Genomic DNA, 15152 nt, shown 5'->3' with positions numbered 1-15152 from the left:
CAATGTCCCATCCTTTTTCCCCACGAAAAAGAAACCTGCCGCTGCTGGGGATGAAGATGTCCGAATCAAACCAGCTTTAAGTGAAGAATCGATATATTCCTTCATGGCCTCCCTTTCTGGCTCAGAAAGTGAGTACAACCGTCCCTTGGGAATAGTAGAGCCCGACAGAAGGTCTATGGGACAATCGTACGGTCTATGGGGTGGCAAAGAAGTAGCTCGTGTTTTATTAAACACCTCCTTGATGTCTAAATAACAAGCCGGAACTTTAGCCAAATCAGGAAAGTCAGAAGGCTTAGAAAAAGTTTCACTGTTATTGCATGATCCCTGCTTAAAGTTACTTGATCTGTGCAAATTACTCAACCCTGTTTTAATGGTTAAACAGGAACGAGAGCACTCATCCCCCCACCCTTTAACCCTTCCTGTCTGCCAGTCAACGTGAGGGTTGTGTTTAACAAGCCAAGGGTACCCAAAAATGAGAGGATGTTGAGCAGAGTTAAATAAATGAAAACTTATTTGCTCACGATGTTCCTGATCTATGACTAATACCATGGGCTCAGTGCGATGAGTAATAGTACATAAAAGCCGGCCGTCTAAAGCACTAGACTCTAAGGGCTGATCTAAAAGAACAACCTTTAAGTTTAAACTTTTAGCCAACTCCCAGTCTAACAAGCTCTCATCAGCCCCAGAATCGACTAATGCATCCTGAGTCATAGTATTATCACCAAGTTTGATTTGTACCTGCATTAATCTTCTGACCGGAGAGTCGAAGGAAGTCACTCGGCTCACCAGCGTCTTCCTTCCCGCTGATCAGCCTGATCTTTTGCCGAACAGGCTGCCGAAACATGACCCTGCTGACCGCAGTAGAAGCACCGCCGCTCCCGTAGACGGCGCTGACGTTCCTCCGGAGTGAGTCTGGCTCTACCGAGCTGCATCTGTTCCTCCGCGGCGATAGGGGGCGCTGGTCGCTCTGAAGATGAAGACTGGGAATTCCTCTGCCAAACGTAGTATTCCCTTGGTAATTCCTGTCTGAAAGATGGTATGGATTCTGTATTCCTTCCTTTTCCCCGCTCTCTTTCAGCTAGACGTTGATCAACCCGGATAGCCATGGCGATGAGTGAGTCCACATCTTCAGGCAGCTGTAATAGAGCCAATTGATCCTTTATGGGATCCGCTAATCCATGCAGGAAAGCATCAAAGAGAGCCGCTGAGTTCCACCCACTCTCCGCTGCCAAAGTACGGAAATCGATTGCGTAATCCGCCACTCTCCTCTGCCGCTGCTTAATGTTCACCAGGGCTCTCGCTGACTCTCTCCCGGGTCATGTCAGATCAAAGATCTTGCTCATGGTATCCACGAACAGTCTTAATGACTGACAAACAGGCGAGGACCGGGACCACTCCGCTGTTGCCCAGGCTTCCGCTCTCCCCGTCAGATGAGAAACAATAAAAGCTACCTTAGCTTGATCGGTGGGAAATGCTGCGGGCTGGTGTTTGAAGTGGAGATCGCACTGCACCAGGAAAGGACGACAGTTTCCAGATTCTCCGGAGAATTTCTCTGGCGAAGCGAGGCGGATCGTAGGCGAATGCACGGGTACTTGAACGGGAATATCGACAGACCCGACCCCCGCTGGACTGGAAAGCTCTGCCGCAGGAACACCAGGATTTGCCACGAGGTGAGTGAGTACTTCCCGCATCTTCTCAGCCAGTAGGTTTATTTCCGTGGACACAGTAGCTTGAAAGTTGTCCTGACGAACATTTAAGCCCTGGACCCCTTGGTTAATTTCTGACAGCTGTTCCTCATGTTGGTGAAGGAGTTTACCCTGCATCTGCAGGGTCGTTCTTAGCGTTGTGGAATCGGCTGAGTCCATCTTGTTTGGTCGGTTCGTTCTGATACGATGGCCTCGTAAGAACTCAGATGCTCAATTCCGTTGCTTGGTAATCTTCTTTATTGTTAAGAAAACCAAAGCTATCAATAATGACTCATAGGCTCTACTAGGATTCTCCATATAATCACTAGGTTCAACTAGGTAATGTAACATGAATCTCTGGTAAACAGGCATACAGATAACGACATCACAAGACGAACCGACACCAGACAAAGGGAGAGAAGGACTAAATATACACATTAGGCAATGGGGCACAGGTGGACACAATCAGGGGTGGGAACAACAATCACTCTAGCAGGTGCCACACGGACAGGAAGTGCCGACACCTGGAGAGAGAGAGAGTAGAGTAATTAACATCAAAAGACAGATATACAAAACACTAAAACACAACAGCTAACAGGATACTATCGCTAAAACCTTACACTCTGTCCTTAGACCCTCACATAATTCAAGGAAAAACTCCCAAATAAACGATGAATGAAGAAACCTCGGGGAGAGTTGCAAAGGAGAGATCCCTCTCCCAGGATGGACAGGCGAGCAATACCAAATGTGTATACATTCAAAATACATTTGCATCATAGACAGTCCTGATGTCCAAAAAATATAATATATCCATATATAAAGGAGAAGGAATGTGGATCAATGTAAACAATCGACTAGGGGACGCCAAAGAAATAGCAGGGGGGACTTAAATCTATTTACATAACCCAACAACCAAATATTCTGGTAACACTTTTCTGGTACACAAATTCACCAAATTCACTTGTTAATCAACATGCTTATTAGCAGTATATCGGCTCTTTATTAGTCATTATAAAACACTTATTAATGCCTTATTCTACATGACCGTATTCTACAAGTAATAAGCCATTAGTTGAGAGTTTATCTCTCTATGTGTTGTACTGTCTCAGTGTGAACATAGATTAAACAGCCAGCCAATCTCTTTTGAGAGCCAGGGAATGAACAGCCATGTTCCTTTATTGACTTATTTGCAGTCCACTGACGTTCAAACGGAGTGAAACTACACAAAAAGAAGTTACAAGGCACTTAATGATCTCATACATGCAAGTGTTACATACACAGATTAAGTGTAAACAAGGTAAATATAGCTAATGCTAGCTGTGCAATAAGCATGCACTAGCCTGTATGCTAACGCTAGCAATAATTCTAGCATATTAAGATCAAAAGTCATGTACAACAACTTCCTTTCTTGCAATAAATCAGCACTAATTAGAGGGTTATTGAGGAAAAACTCTCAACTAATGGCTTATTACTCGTAGAATACTGTCATGTAGAATAAGGCATTAACACAGCTCTCAAGTCGCATTTCACTCCATTCACACGCTCACACGCCACACCTTGTATTTCTCACGCAGATTTCTTTCCAGGGTACCGCCCACCCGTTGACATTCGCGGTACAGAGGGCTTCATGGGAACTTTGAGGGAAGCCAGAAGTTGGAGTACCAAACACCGCTGCCAAAATCTCACTCTGAAACTTGAGAGCCCTGCATTAATACTTTTTTATAATGACTAATAAGGACCCAATATACTGCTAATATGCATGTTTGTTTAACAACTATTTGATGGTTAATTTGTGTACCTTAATATAAAGTGTTACCAATATTCTATATTTTATAGCAGGTGGTTGACTATCATGATTGAATGACTTTCTGCCATCCAAAACTAGCGAAATCAAACAATAAATAACTTATTAGTTTTTGTACTAAAGCCCGACAAACTTATTAAACATGTGATGCGAGACTCGGTTGCAACAATCAACTTTATTTACAAATTATGTGTACAGATAGAAATATTGCTTTTTCATTGCTCTCAGTATAATATACATAAATAGATATAACTTAGGCCTATATATAATTTGTTGTATTTATATAACTGAATAAATCCTAATTATATCTACACATTCTAAATGTTACAAACAACACAATACAAGTTTGAGTGTTTACATTCATTCTTAACATAACAACTTGTAACAAGGATTTACAGATTGAATGGATATACATGGAGTACATGATTATGGACAGTATGTATGAAGCAAATAAATGTCTATATACATTATATACAGTATGCAGGATTTATATTGACAGGCATTATGATTTGTGTATTTAAAAAACAAAGATGTGCATTTAACCTTCAAAATGTAATCTATAATCAAATGAAGTGGTGTTTTAAAAGGCTATTCACAATGTTTGAAGATGTGTCAGGAGTGTTCTTCTGAGCCTTTATGATGACTGATTATGATGGTTACGGTTGGATGAACATTTTGGATCCTGGGAAATAGTTGATCTCAGAAAGCTGTTTGGTTCCATAGCAGTCATTTTGCTGTTTACATCCTGAGTGCAGGAAGGGGGCCCCACAGGGATAGGGTCGGGAGGGTTGAAGAAGCATATTCATAATCGTCCATATGAAGGGGTCAATTTCTAATCCATGTCAGAATAGGAGTCACTGTCATAGTCATCAGCTGAAGCCCTGTGCAAGAAATTCATGTTTTCTGCTCCAGACAAAACTTGAAGGTAACAGGCTCTCGCTTGAAACTTCCTCTCTGTGATGTTCTGCCGCTTTCTGAGGATGGTGCTCTGCAGACCTCTCAACCCCTCTTCACTTAGGACCCAGTTCAAATCTTAAAAGTAAAACACAATAAGATAAAGCCAGTGTTGGAATAACATAATTGTAATAATGTTTTTCTGTTTATGCCATTTATAATTTAAATACATACTTTGCATTGTCTCACTGGAAAGCAGGCAGGACAGCTCTTTCAGGCCATCACCACGTGTTTGAAGAGCTCTCAAATGGTGGTCCATTTCAATGAGAACAATCTTCTTCTCCTCTTGAAGCCTCCTTATTGCATTGACAATGTCAAATGCCCTTCTCTTGGTCTTTAGATCGACAGAGTCTGGATTGCATTTATGGAACAGACACAATTATGTAAAAACTATGTCAGACTTATACAGACTTATATACAGACTTGTGTACATACCTATGTGTGGTAGCTGCCATGGCCAAGCGTTCTCCTCCTCCGACAGAAGGTTCTCCAAGCAAAGAGTTTCTGTACTTGGAACCATTTTGTTGTAACTCTCTACAACCGCGGTCAGGATATCCTTCTCCTTCCTGATCTTGCACCGGATCCTGGCACGAGCTTTGTTGCCGTCTGTATCTTTATAAAAGACGCTGAGAGCGTTTCTTTATACTTGCAACCAGGATCTTAATTCTGCTAGCCAGGTCATCAGCATCATTGGTAGTGGTTTTTGTTGTTGTTGCTGCTTAGAAAGAAGTATGTGGTTTAATACAACATCATATTAAAACACTTATTAAATAGCTTCCACATAACCAGTCTAGGCACATAGCTTAATTACAATTTGAACTACAGTAAGATATAGCCTAATTGGGATAAAGTAATATTGTACTATTCTTATTTAATTTGTAGTTACATTTGAACAGCATTTCAAACGATAAATTAAATTATGTGAATAGCGAAGCTGTACGTTTCATTTCTCTATAAATATCACTTAGATGGCAATCTGCATTAAGATAAATAGAAAAACAGTTTTAATAATCATCCACTTGTATTGATCATTTTGAGCTGGAAAGACGTGATCACTTAGAAATTTCGGCGGAACCAGTAATAATTTCCTCACCTTCTGCCCACTCCTTTACATCATTAACCCAGTCTTCTAGTTGGCTCTCAGTCACTGCCAATTAGGCTTTCATGGTCTCCAGAGCCTGCATCTGGCTTTGCAGAGCTTTGGTGGCCTACAATGTCAAACAACCACAGATAACAAGAAATAAAGATTCAGGCCACAGCTTTGAGTAATGCTAACACAGAAAAGTATCTTAAAAGATATTGAGGTGTCCAAATTGTTGATTTTCTGATGGTTCCAGCGCATGGCCAGTAGAGCCAGCATGTCTGTGCGTCCTGAAAAGACAGAAAATATGATGTTACTACACCCCCAACTAATTTACCTATGATCAAACTAGTTGAGTATTTGGTCATCTTACCTGCTTTGGACATGTGTTTTGTTGTTCCTGCAATCCTTGAGAGGAAGGCATTGCACTGTTCAACTTCCTCCCCAAGTGTTAAGCCAGCCCCATCCTGATACGCCCCACTCCGTTTCACCTGGTAAATAAATAAAGTAAAACATAAACAAAAAAAGCGGAAAAAAAGAGATTCTTTCACGTGATGCTTCCTCACCTCGCATTTGAAATCATGGGCTTTGGCATGAAATACCGAGAGGAAGGGCCTCATCTGGAGAAGGTGCTGGAGCTCTGGGCAGCTCTTTGCAACTTTTGCAATATTCCTGCTGGCCAGCTTTTCTTGCAAGTACAAGGGATAGGCAAAGATTTCTCCCCTGTACATATTCAGTGCAGAGAGCAGCACTCCATGGCGAAACACCGCAAGCTCCAGGCCCTCCTCGTCTAACTTGCTGGTGGATCTTTTGGGGGTCTCTCTCGCTGCTGACCACTCCCCTCCACAAATGCCTCTTCCAGGAACCTAACATATGGATAATGGTTGATGAAATTGATCGAAAGACTAACCTAAACCAACTCTTCAGTAGAGGTTTATAGTGTATATAGTTAGTTATTCATATTTTTGTTAATATAATAATTGTACTCTTTAATTTTACATGTTTGGTCGTGCTGTGAATGTAGTCCACAAATCTTGCTACATCTTCATCCTTGGATATGAAGAAACCTTCAAAGATGGCCTGTTCCTCAGATCTAAATACAAAAAGGTTAGAGTATCTTAGAGTGTAAGATGAATTGGGGCACTTAAAGAGTGACATGTACTTGTTAATAAAAACAATACAAATATACAAATGTTTTGTACCTAGCTGAATTCTTGAACCGGTAATGCTTGCAGTTTCCATCCACTGAAACTGCAAGCATATCCGGGCTGCAGGCAGGACAGATGAAGCGCTCCTCCTTAACGATGTTGTCCACCTCAAACCGCACAGCTTCCCACTCAAAAAAACTTTTATGAAAGCTGTCTGCTGAGATCTTTCCAGCCTATTTCAAAACAAATAAGTCAGCAGCGAATAATCATTACCAGTAGCACACAGCTTTTGAATCCACAAAACAAACGGATGAACAATACTGTGGGATAAATCATTTGAATACTCACACGGCCATAGCGCAAAGTTCTCTGATCAAGCATTCTTAAAAATGCTTGGCAGGACAGTCCTGGCGCTGCCATCTTCATTTTTTCGAATGAATGAAAGACATCCGTCTCATACAATGTGGCAAATTGCAGTGTAGCAGGCCAGTATCCACTCCGGATGAAATTGTCCACTCCAGCAGCCCAAGTGGCATGACATGCGTGACAACTTAACTCAGGCATGCTAAGATCATGTCTTCCTAGAAAAAACAAAACACATCCCCTCTTATTTAAAATGTAGACAAAAGTCATATGTAAATGTAAATATGTCACATACACATCGATTGAAACGAGACATCGTTTAAAAAAAAGTAAAATTCTTTGCATTCTTACTAATTGTCACCACAGCAACTGCCTTTCCTGGGTTGACCCTCAATGAAACTGGCGAACAACTACAGATTTCTGCAGGCATTTCCAAAGGCACAAGTCCAACTAAAAAAGATTGTTCAAGTGAAATTAGTCATTTGTATCGACTTAGAAAATGTGACACAGATGTATCAAACCACTTAAAGAGCATGAGCCTAAATGTGAGTAAATTCAATAAAGGCTCTATAGCCATGAAGTACAATCGTGCAAAAGTACTAATAATAATACATTGTATTTTTATAGCGCTTTTCAAAACTCAAAGACGCTTTAAGTACTGAAGAGATGCTCAGGAAGCTTACTGACATTGAGCTCAATGTACTAGATAAATGCATAATAAAGAAATAAGAAACAAAAATGCATTGAAAAAATTGTCAAATAAAAGAGCTGAGTCCAAAAATATGATATATATTGTACATTCACTAATTAGGACTTACCACAACTGGAAAGGGCTTTATCCACAACAACAGTTGATGGAAGCAGTGGCTGGAAGAATCCCGCTATCATGGCATCTCTGTTGTGTAGGACATGTCTGGTGTGCATGCCTACATCACATTCAGCGCAGAAGAAGGGGCTTGGTCGACAGTCACGGCACCGAACAGCAGCTGGGTTGCTCCCACACTGTTGGCAGATGCGGTTTGCCACATCTTCTTGTTCCACTGTGTTGTTCACCAGACGGGGCCTCTCTGTCTTCCACCGTTCTGAAAAGAGACTTTTTCTAGTTCCCCAATCCAAGGAAGCCTTGAGAGGAGCAGTTTGGGTTGATGCGTCCTGGTCATCCTCTGAGGTATCGCTCAATGAGCGCTGGAGATCTCTTAGAAAACACTCTGTTAAAAAAGATAGAATAATAAATCAATATTCTTTTATAAAATATCAAAGTGTACTGAGTGGCTGTGGCTTTGAGAGGTGTAACAGCTTTGCTCACTATTATTATTACAAAATGAATATATTATGATTACAAACATTACATTTACATTTCCAATTCAGTATAAGATACAAATATATAAATATTCTGTTTAGGGCTTACGTAGACACAAAATACATACCAACAGTCTCTGGAGCAAAGGCCAACTCATGGCTAGTGTCAGGCGCATCAAAGGGAGGATCATTTCTCCGACTAGGACAAGCTGTACCAAAATCAAATCAACAAGATTAAAATTAAATTGTCCCTGTTACCCATAACTTCACAATGCACAAGCAGTCATATCTTTGTTATCGTTGGTTTTAGTTTGATGCTGTATCCCCTAAACATCAAGGTATACATGTATTCCTTTATCTGATAAACTCACCGGTGACTAAATAATCTAGATTTCCTAAATATCTTCAATAATAAACAATACTGACCCTGATTTGACTGGTTCCTGCTTGATCTTGGCCTGAAATATATTATGTTTCCATCGATGTCTCTTTGTCCACCTTATGGTTGGTTCAGGTGTCTGGACTGGTGCTGCTACTTCCTCATCCTGAAGCTCACAAATCTACTCATCAAGACTTTCCATCTCATCTTTGAATTCTTCCTCATCAAGAAAATCATCAAGATCCGTAAATGATTGATGCTCTGAATCACTCATGGTTAGAAAAACAAAAACACAGAAATGGACTAACAACAGAAAGATGAGACATAAGACACATACACAGGTACACAGACAGAGATTCACAGACAGCAACAGAGATAGGACAATTTCACAACAGCAAGGACAGGGAAACAACGGGGACGTGGCTCTTAAAAGTGCCTTTGGATTGATGCTATAGCTTATAACGGTGTTTGGCTTTCACTTAGAACTCAGAAGAATCTGTTGAGAGAAGAAAAAATAATTAGGAATTGAACACCTTACATTTTACAGTGGCGTTATCTTATCAAATAATTAACAACATCAACATAGCATGATTACAAAAAGACAGTTTGGAGCTATGGTAACATAGGTTACTGGAAATACATTATTAATGGAAACCATACAATTACCTATGACTGTAACCTGTAAGATCATATCTGACAAATAAAGGTCACCTAATATGTAAGGGGCTTGGCATTAGCGTCATGAACATGAAGGAATATTTCTGAACTTTTATGATTATTTAATTGTTTTTATTGTTGTGTCATTCATTTAATCAACTCTAACCCCATTGAAATCACATAACTGGCACATAGTAAACTACATTCCTAAACAATCACAAATATTATTTCATGCAATAACAGGTGTCAGTCGTTTGCATGGGCGCGGGAAGGGGGGTGCTGAGGGCGCTGCAGCACCCCCTAGCGGCAGGCAGGGGGTGCGGAGCTCCCCTGTCTGAATTATTATTTGACGGTTATTGCTGCTCCCGCTGTGCATAATCTCTGTAATATGTAGCCAATAAATTCCACATTGTTGGTAAAATAATATTTTGGCCTGCTCCGAACGTTTTTTCTGTAGCCCCGGACAATTCTACCTAAATAATATAATACATTAACCGTGCTTTACGTGAACCTCATCAAGACACTAGAAAGGACGGCAGGACTGTAATTTCCCGTGTTCAGTGAATGCAACAGAGGCAAGACACCAGACCAATCAGAGAATTGCATGGAAATAAAAGTGTGCTTGTGTCATTCAAGCTCGCGGCTCTGTGTGTGTGTGGTAATAGCGCATTTAGTGTGTGTAAGAGAGGGGGAGAGAGAGAGGGACCGGTGCCAGCAGCAGGGACCGTGTTGTTAGCATCTGGTTAGCTAGCTGCACTAACGGACATACGGATCTGTTTGTTCCACAACAAGCTGGAGGAGAGCTCTCCTCTCAGACTGAGAGGCTCAGGTGAGCTAAAGGACTCTCTGAGTGTTTAGATAGTTAACTTTAGTCTAAGTTATCTCAGTGGGTCTCAAACGGTTTGGTCAAAAATTATTCAAAAGATTATTTCCGCGGCACACCTTCATATGATCATTATAGTTATAAAAAAAATAAGAGAATAAAGGAAAAACAGTTATGAAATACTATATGGCAGTAAAACAAGAATACAGTTTGAAAGGGGAGGGATTTGTAAAATATCCATAAAGAAAAAGAACATCTGCTTACAGTTGTGTTTCATCTGGGTGTTGAGAGATGTATCCATAGATCTCTTAATGTTGCTTTCAAATTGCACCAGATTGATGCTTTTAACTTCAATATTCAAAAAAAATCTTTCCGGGGGTTCATCCCCCCGGACCCCCCTAGAGGAGGTGAGGACCCCCCTAGGGGAGGTGAGGTCCGCTCCCCACTCGTAAAAAATAGCACTTTACTTGACTATTTGCCGTGAGCTGATTATCGAGCCTTCATTGTAATAGTCGCGGGTTTACTGTGTGTTTGCGTGTGGGGAGTTTTTTTGTGCGTGCTCTATAGTGCCCGTAATAGTGTTCACTGGAGTCCAGCACCTCAGCACCCCCACTCAAAATGCGTTCCCGCGCCTCTGGTCGTTTGCCACCTCTTAAATAAAGTTAAACTTAGAAGCACTTTCTGTGCTAGCGAATAGCTAGTAGCAGCTAGCTAGCATTCTGCACGTTTGATGCAGCAAGTTATACTTTTTTCAGGGCTGCTAACATTTGAGTTCAGCTTGGAGTGAGATTTTTTTTTGGTGAACCGAAAAAAGAAACGTTCATGTGTACAGTGTTACAAACTAGGGTTTCCCATTAATGTACCCGCGACTCTTACAATGAAGGCTCGATAATCAGCTCACAGCATATAAAATGGCATAGGTGTAAGCAGAGGTAAAGTGCTATTTTACAAGTGGGGGAAGATTTTTTTTTTTTAATATTGAAGTTAAATGCATCAATCTGGTGCACTTTGAGAGCAAAAGGAATTTATGGATACATCTCTCAACACCCATATGAAACAGAACTGTAAACAGATTTTCTTTTTCTTTATGGATATTTTACAAATCACTCACCTTTTAAACTGTATTCTTGTTTCACTGTCATAGTATTTCATAACTGTTTTTCATTTATTCTCATAAATGGTGACCAAAACGTTTGAGACCCACTGAGATCTAAACAGAGAGTCCCTTACCTCACTGAACTGTAGTTCTCTCAGTCTGACAGAACAGAGCTCTCCCTTTCCTTGTTTTAGAAACAGCTTCTAATATCCGTTAGTGCAGCTAGCTAACCAGATTCTAACAACAAAAATGCAAATAGTGAGTTTGGTAGAAATATACTGTATAATAGTTTTATATTATAAATATTCCCCCAAATTATTCAAAAGCATATTCTTCCAAACTCCTTGCTGTAGTATGGCCACCATGAGACTATTGATGTGTGTGGTGAGTTTGGTAGTAATAAGCTGTATAATAGTGATTGAATATTATTGTTTTCTCTTTTTCGGAGTTGCACTTTGCAGACGGTCCCTGAGCTCTCGTTTCTTCTCCGGCTGCGGATAGAGACCACTGTAATGTCTCCAGCTCGGAGGACGGCGCGTATTGGCTTTTTTTTTAATCAAATTGTGATTGTAGTTCGTTGTCAACCTTACCACGGTACTTCATACTACGTCATTTGTGTCTGAAAAACGTTTTGTTCATGAGTTATTGATCCGTGAAATCAGAATCTCCCAATATCGTTCCAACTTTACTGAACTAAGCCAGAAGACCGTCTCATTTCGTAGACCGCTCTGTTTACTTTTCCTTCACTTTATCTTTATATACATTTATTTTGGACGAAAACTTAGCGTGAGGAAAGGCATGAGTGGCGTGAGTGCGTGAGATATGGGTTGATTGCGTGACTCTCACGCTCATTGCGTGAGTGTTGGCAGCCCTGCTTTTTTGAATGTCTTGAAATGATTTACAGGCAAAAAAACGACTACCCTGCACTTGTAAATGTTCCAACAATGTCTTATTGGTCCGACATAAGGCTGTTTGTGCTGAATATTGACTGATTTTCTCGACTTCAGGCACATGTTCACGGTGTTTCTTACCTGCTGGAAGGATCGCAAATGGGCTTTAACATCGTCGCGCATAGATGACGTCACAAGTGTGTGCCGAAAACATCGTCGCGCATAATTCAGTACCCAGCATGCATCATCTCAACTTCACATAAGAGAAAGGAATGCCTATAAACCTATTATTTTTGCCTAACTGTCGCCGAGAACTATCACAGAGAATGAAAATTACAATTTTGTCATTTTGTATAAACTATATATAAAGAGCAATGACGTCTCGCACCATACGCTTCAGCTGAGAACGGGGAGCTGTTGCAGCGTCCATAGCAACCACCTTAGCAACCATGAATGTGTACACATTCATCAAGTAATCTTCGTCATAACTAGCAAACTAAACATCATGTACATCTACTGCACAAATAATCAGAAATAACACACACACACACACACACACACACACACACACACACACACACACACACACACACACACACACACACACACACACACACACACACACACACACACACACACACACACACACACACACACACACACACACACACACACACACACACACACACACACACACACACACACACACACACAGGCCAAAGGCCTTTGCCCACCTAACCATTGATTGATGTCGGACATCTCATTTAGTTTTTCTACACCTCACACTCTCCAAAACCACAAACCCCTTCAAAAGAAAAGCCCTAAAGATGTAATGCTACTTGAACTTATACTACTACGTACATCTGATATTTAACTCCTTCAGCCTACTTTCAGCTGCACAAACTATTCAACTATTAACTTATTCTGCTATTTCAGGACAATGAGGCTATACTTGTTGTTTATACCTTTTTTAAACCTTTTCTTTTAAATATTAAGCTTTTTCTACATTTTTGTAGTTAAAAGCAGCTACCATTCAGCTAATAACATATTCAGCTTTTTCTGCATTTTCAGCTGAATTCAGCCATAAATGTTCACAATTTAAAGCATTCGCAGACATTTTTCTAGTTCTTCCCCTTATTTGAGCCAATACTTTGGCACTCCATAACTTCAGCTTATTTTCAGCTACAGAAACCATTCAAATATTAAACTATTCAGCCTGTTCAGGAATCGATGGGAAACCTTCAACCTTTTCAAAAAATATCATACTTTTCAAAATATTCAGCTTTTTAAACTCTTTTTTTAACATTGAAGTGAATTGGAGATGCCTTCAAATCCACTTTTCCTACACTTTGCGCCAAATGCTTCTCCTTCCACATAATTTCAGATAGACACTTCATTCCAACTTTCAAATGATCACAATACCTTCAGCTATACAACTTGTATTAAAGATATTTGATATTTTTTAAACTTTTTGAGATATTTAAATTAGTTTGGAGCTTGGTAGAGAGGCCTTTTTCAGATTTTAACATTAGAGTGGATGGAGCAGCTTGTTCAGTCTAGAGCAGCGGTTTTCAAAGTGTGAGGCGCGCCTCCCCTGGGGGGCGCCAGAGAGCTTCAGGGGAGGCGCAGCGTGAGACACAAAAGAACGAGAAAAAGACGAGTAAAGTGACACTTGCCCACTTGTGGCTGTCTGTGGAGACCGAGTTCCCCCACCTCGCCAAAAAGGCTGTAAAAGTGCTCATTCCCTTCACCTCCACCTACCTGTGTGAGTGCAGGTTTTCCGCATTGACTTTGATCAAAAGCAAGTACCGGTCAAGGCTGCAGCCAGAGGATGATCTGCGTTTATTCCTCTGTGCATCAAAGACGCAGACTCATTGTTCCCACTAAAGTAGGGGTGAGTGTAATAAGGAGGCAAAGTTGACGTTCAGTGTGTTACCGGGAGCATATAAGGATTTATCCACTATGTTGAAAATGTTAAAAAAAATATGTCTTGAGAACACGGCGTGCGGAAATATACGGGTCGTGCTGCAGCTAGATGTGCCTGTCCTCTGTAAGAAGGTGTCGGCGACTGACATGCAAGGAAGAACGGCTGTCCACAGGCTGTTCCAACTTTAACAACTGTATTAACTTCCAGGGTAGTGAATTGAACATGCAATTGTAATTGGGTGTGTGGTATATTTTCATGCACGGACACGCATGTTCCACAACACACAAACTGAACAAAACTCAATTTTCCGATCGCTACCAGCGATCTTGTTATAATAACAAGTGCACGTTACTGATGCAATATGGTTGAGACCATTCGGGCTTATTCTAGAGGGGTGCAAGGAATAGTCCAAGTAGTGGGGGAGTTTTATACAATATGTTTAAAACATAAAAATAAAAAGGTTTAAAAAAGTTATTGTTTAATGTTTTAAGGAGGTGACGCTACTCAGCCAATCAAATCGGTGCAGTCAGCACGATAGATTCAAACACACACAGAGACACGACAAGAGGAGAGAAACAGTCAGAGTAATTTCAAATGGCGGAAGGTAGACAGCGAAAACAGAGCATTTAATTACATTTTCTCTTACTGGACCTCTTTGAAATGCAATTGAATACCCCTGCATTATAGCAACAACAACAATAATAATAATAATAACAGCAATAATAATTGGGAGGGGGGGCGCGGCTGTTCTTATATTCTCTAAGGGGAGGCTCACCTACCTACACTTTGAAAACCCCTGGTCTAGAGTGCTTTGATCTCAAAACAGAGTGGAGCAGTGCTTGAAATTCTCTCCCAAAAATGTTTTAAACTTGCCATAATTCCCAAACCCTACACTCCTCAGATATATTTTTTCATGAAAAATGTAGGAAAACCTCTCCTAGGTTGAATATATATATATATATATATATATTAAACAAAATGCCTCTTGAGGGCATGAAGAGACAAAAAGTCCAGCTAGCTCCCAATTGAATCCCATGTTAAATTGT

At 40.6% G+C, this 15152-nt stretch overlaps 1 protein-coding gene across 1 annotated transcript; it reads right to left on the bottom strand.

The window, feature by feature from the left end:
* Positions 1-3645: 3645 nt before the first annotated feature.
* LOC307013043 (uncharacterized protein) lies at positions 3646-8796 on the bottom strand. Its single transcript, XM_079640274.1, has 13 exons — positions 8761-8796; positions 8463-8543; positions 7854-8243; positions 7387-7485; positions 7021-7253; positions 6727-6905; positions 6524-6617; positions 6091-6390; positions 5898-6015; positions 5537-5814; positions 4879-5158; positions 4618-4794; positions 3646-4521 (listed from the first exon to the last, which is right to left on the bottom strand). The coding sequence occupies exons 3-10, from the start codon at positions 7957-7959 to the stop codon at positions 5660-5662; spliced, it is 1284 nt and encodes a 427-aa protein (XP_079496400.1). The 5' UTR covers positions 7960-8243; positions 8463-8543; positions 8761-8796; the 3' UTR covers positions 3646-4521; positions 4618-4794; positions 4879-5158; positions 5537-5659.
* Positions 8797-15152: the final 6356 nt, after the last annotated feature.

The sequence above is a fragment of the Notothenia rossii genome (genome assembly GCF_949606895.1).
Source record: "Notothenia rossii genome assembly, chromosome: 7".
NCBI lineage: Eukaryota > Metazoa > Chordata > Actinopteri > Perciformes > Nototheniidae > Notothenia > Notothenia rossii.
Note: the sequence above shows the minus strand (reverse complement) of the source record. Positions and strands in the feature narration are given on the sequence as shown.

What these genes read in the sequence shown, in the direction of transcription:
- LOC307013043 (XM_079640274.1), bottom strand. Translation starts at nt 7,959, where the DNA reads ATGCACACCAGACATGTCCTACACAACAGAGATGCCATGATAGCGGGA. An exon ending in AGTTGCTGTGGTGACAATTA is followed by an intron (nt 7,254 to 7,386) that starts GTAAGAATGCAA and finishes TGTTTTTTCTAG; the next exon opens with GAAGACATGATCTTAGCATG. An exon ending in CGGTTCAAGAATTCAGCTAG is followed by an intron (nt 6,618 to 6,726) that starts GTACAAAACATT and finishes TTTTGTATTTAG; the next exon opens with ATCTGAGGAACAGGCCATCT.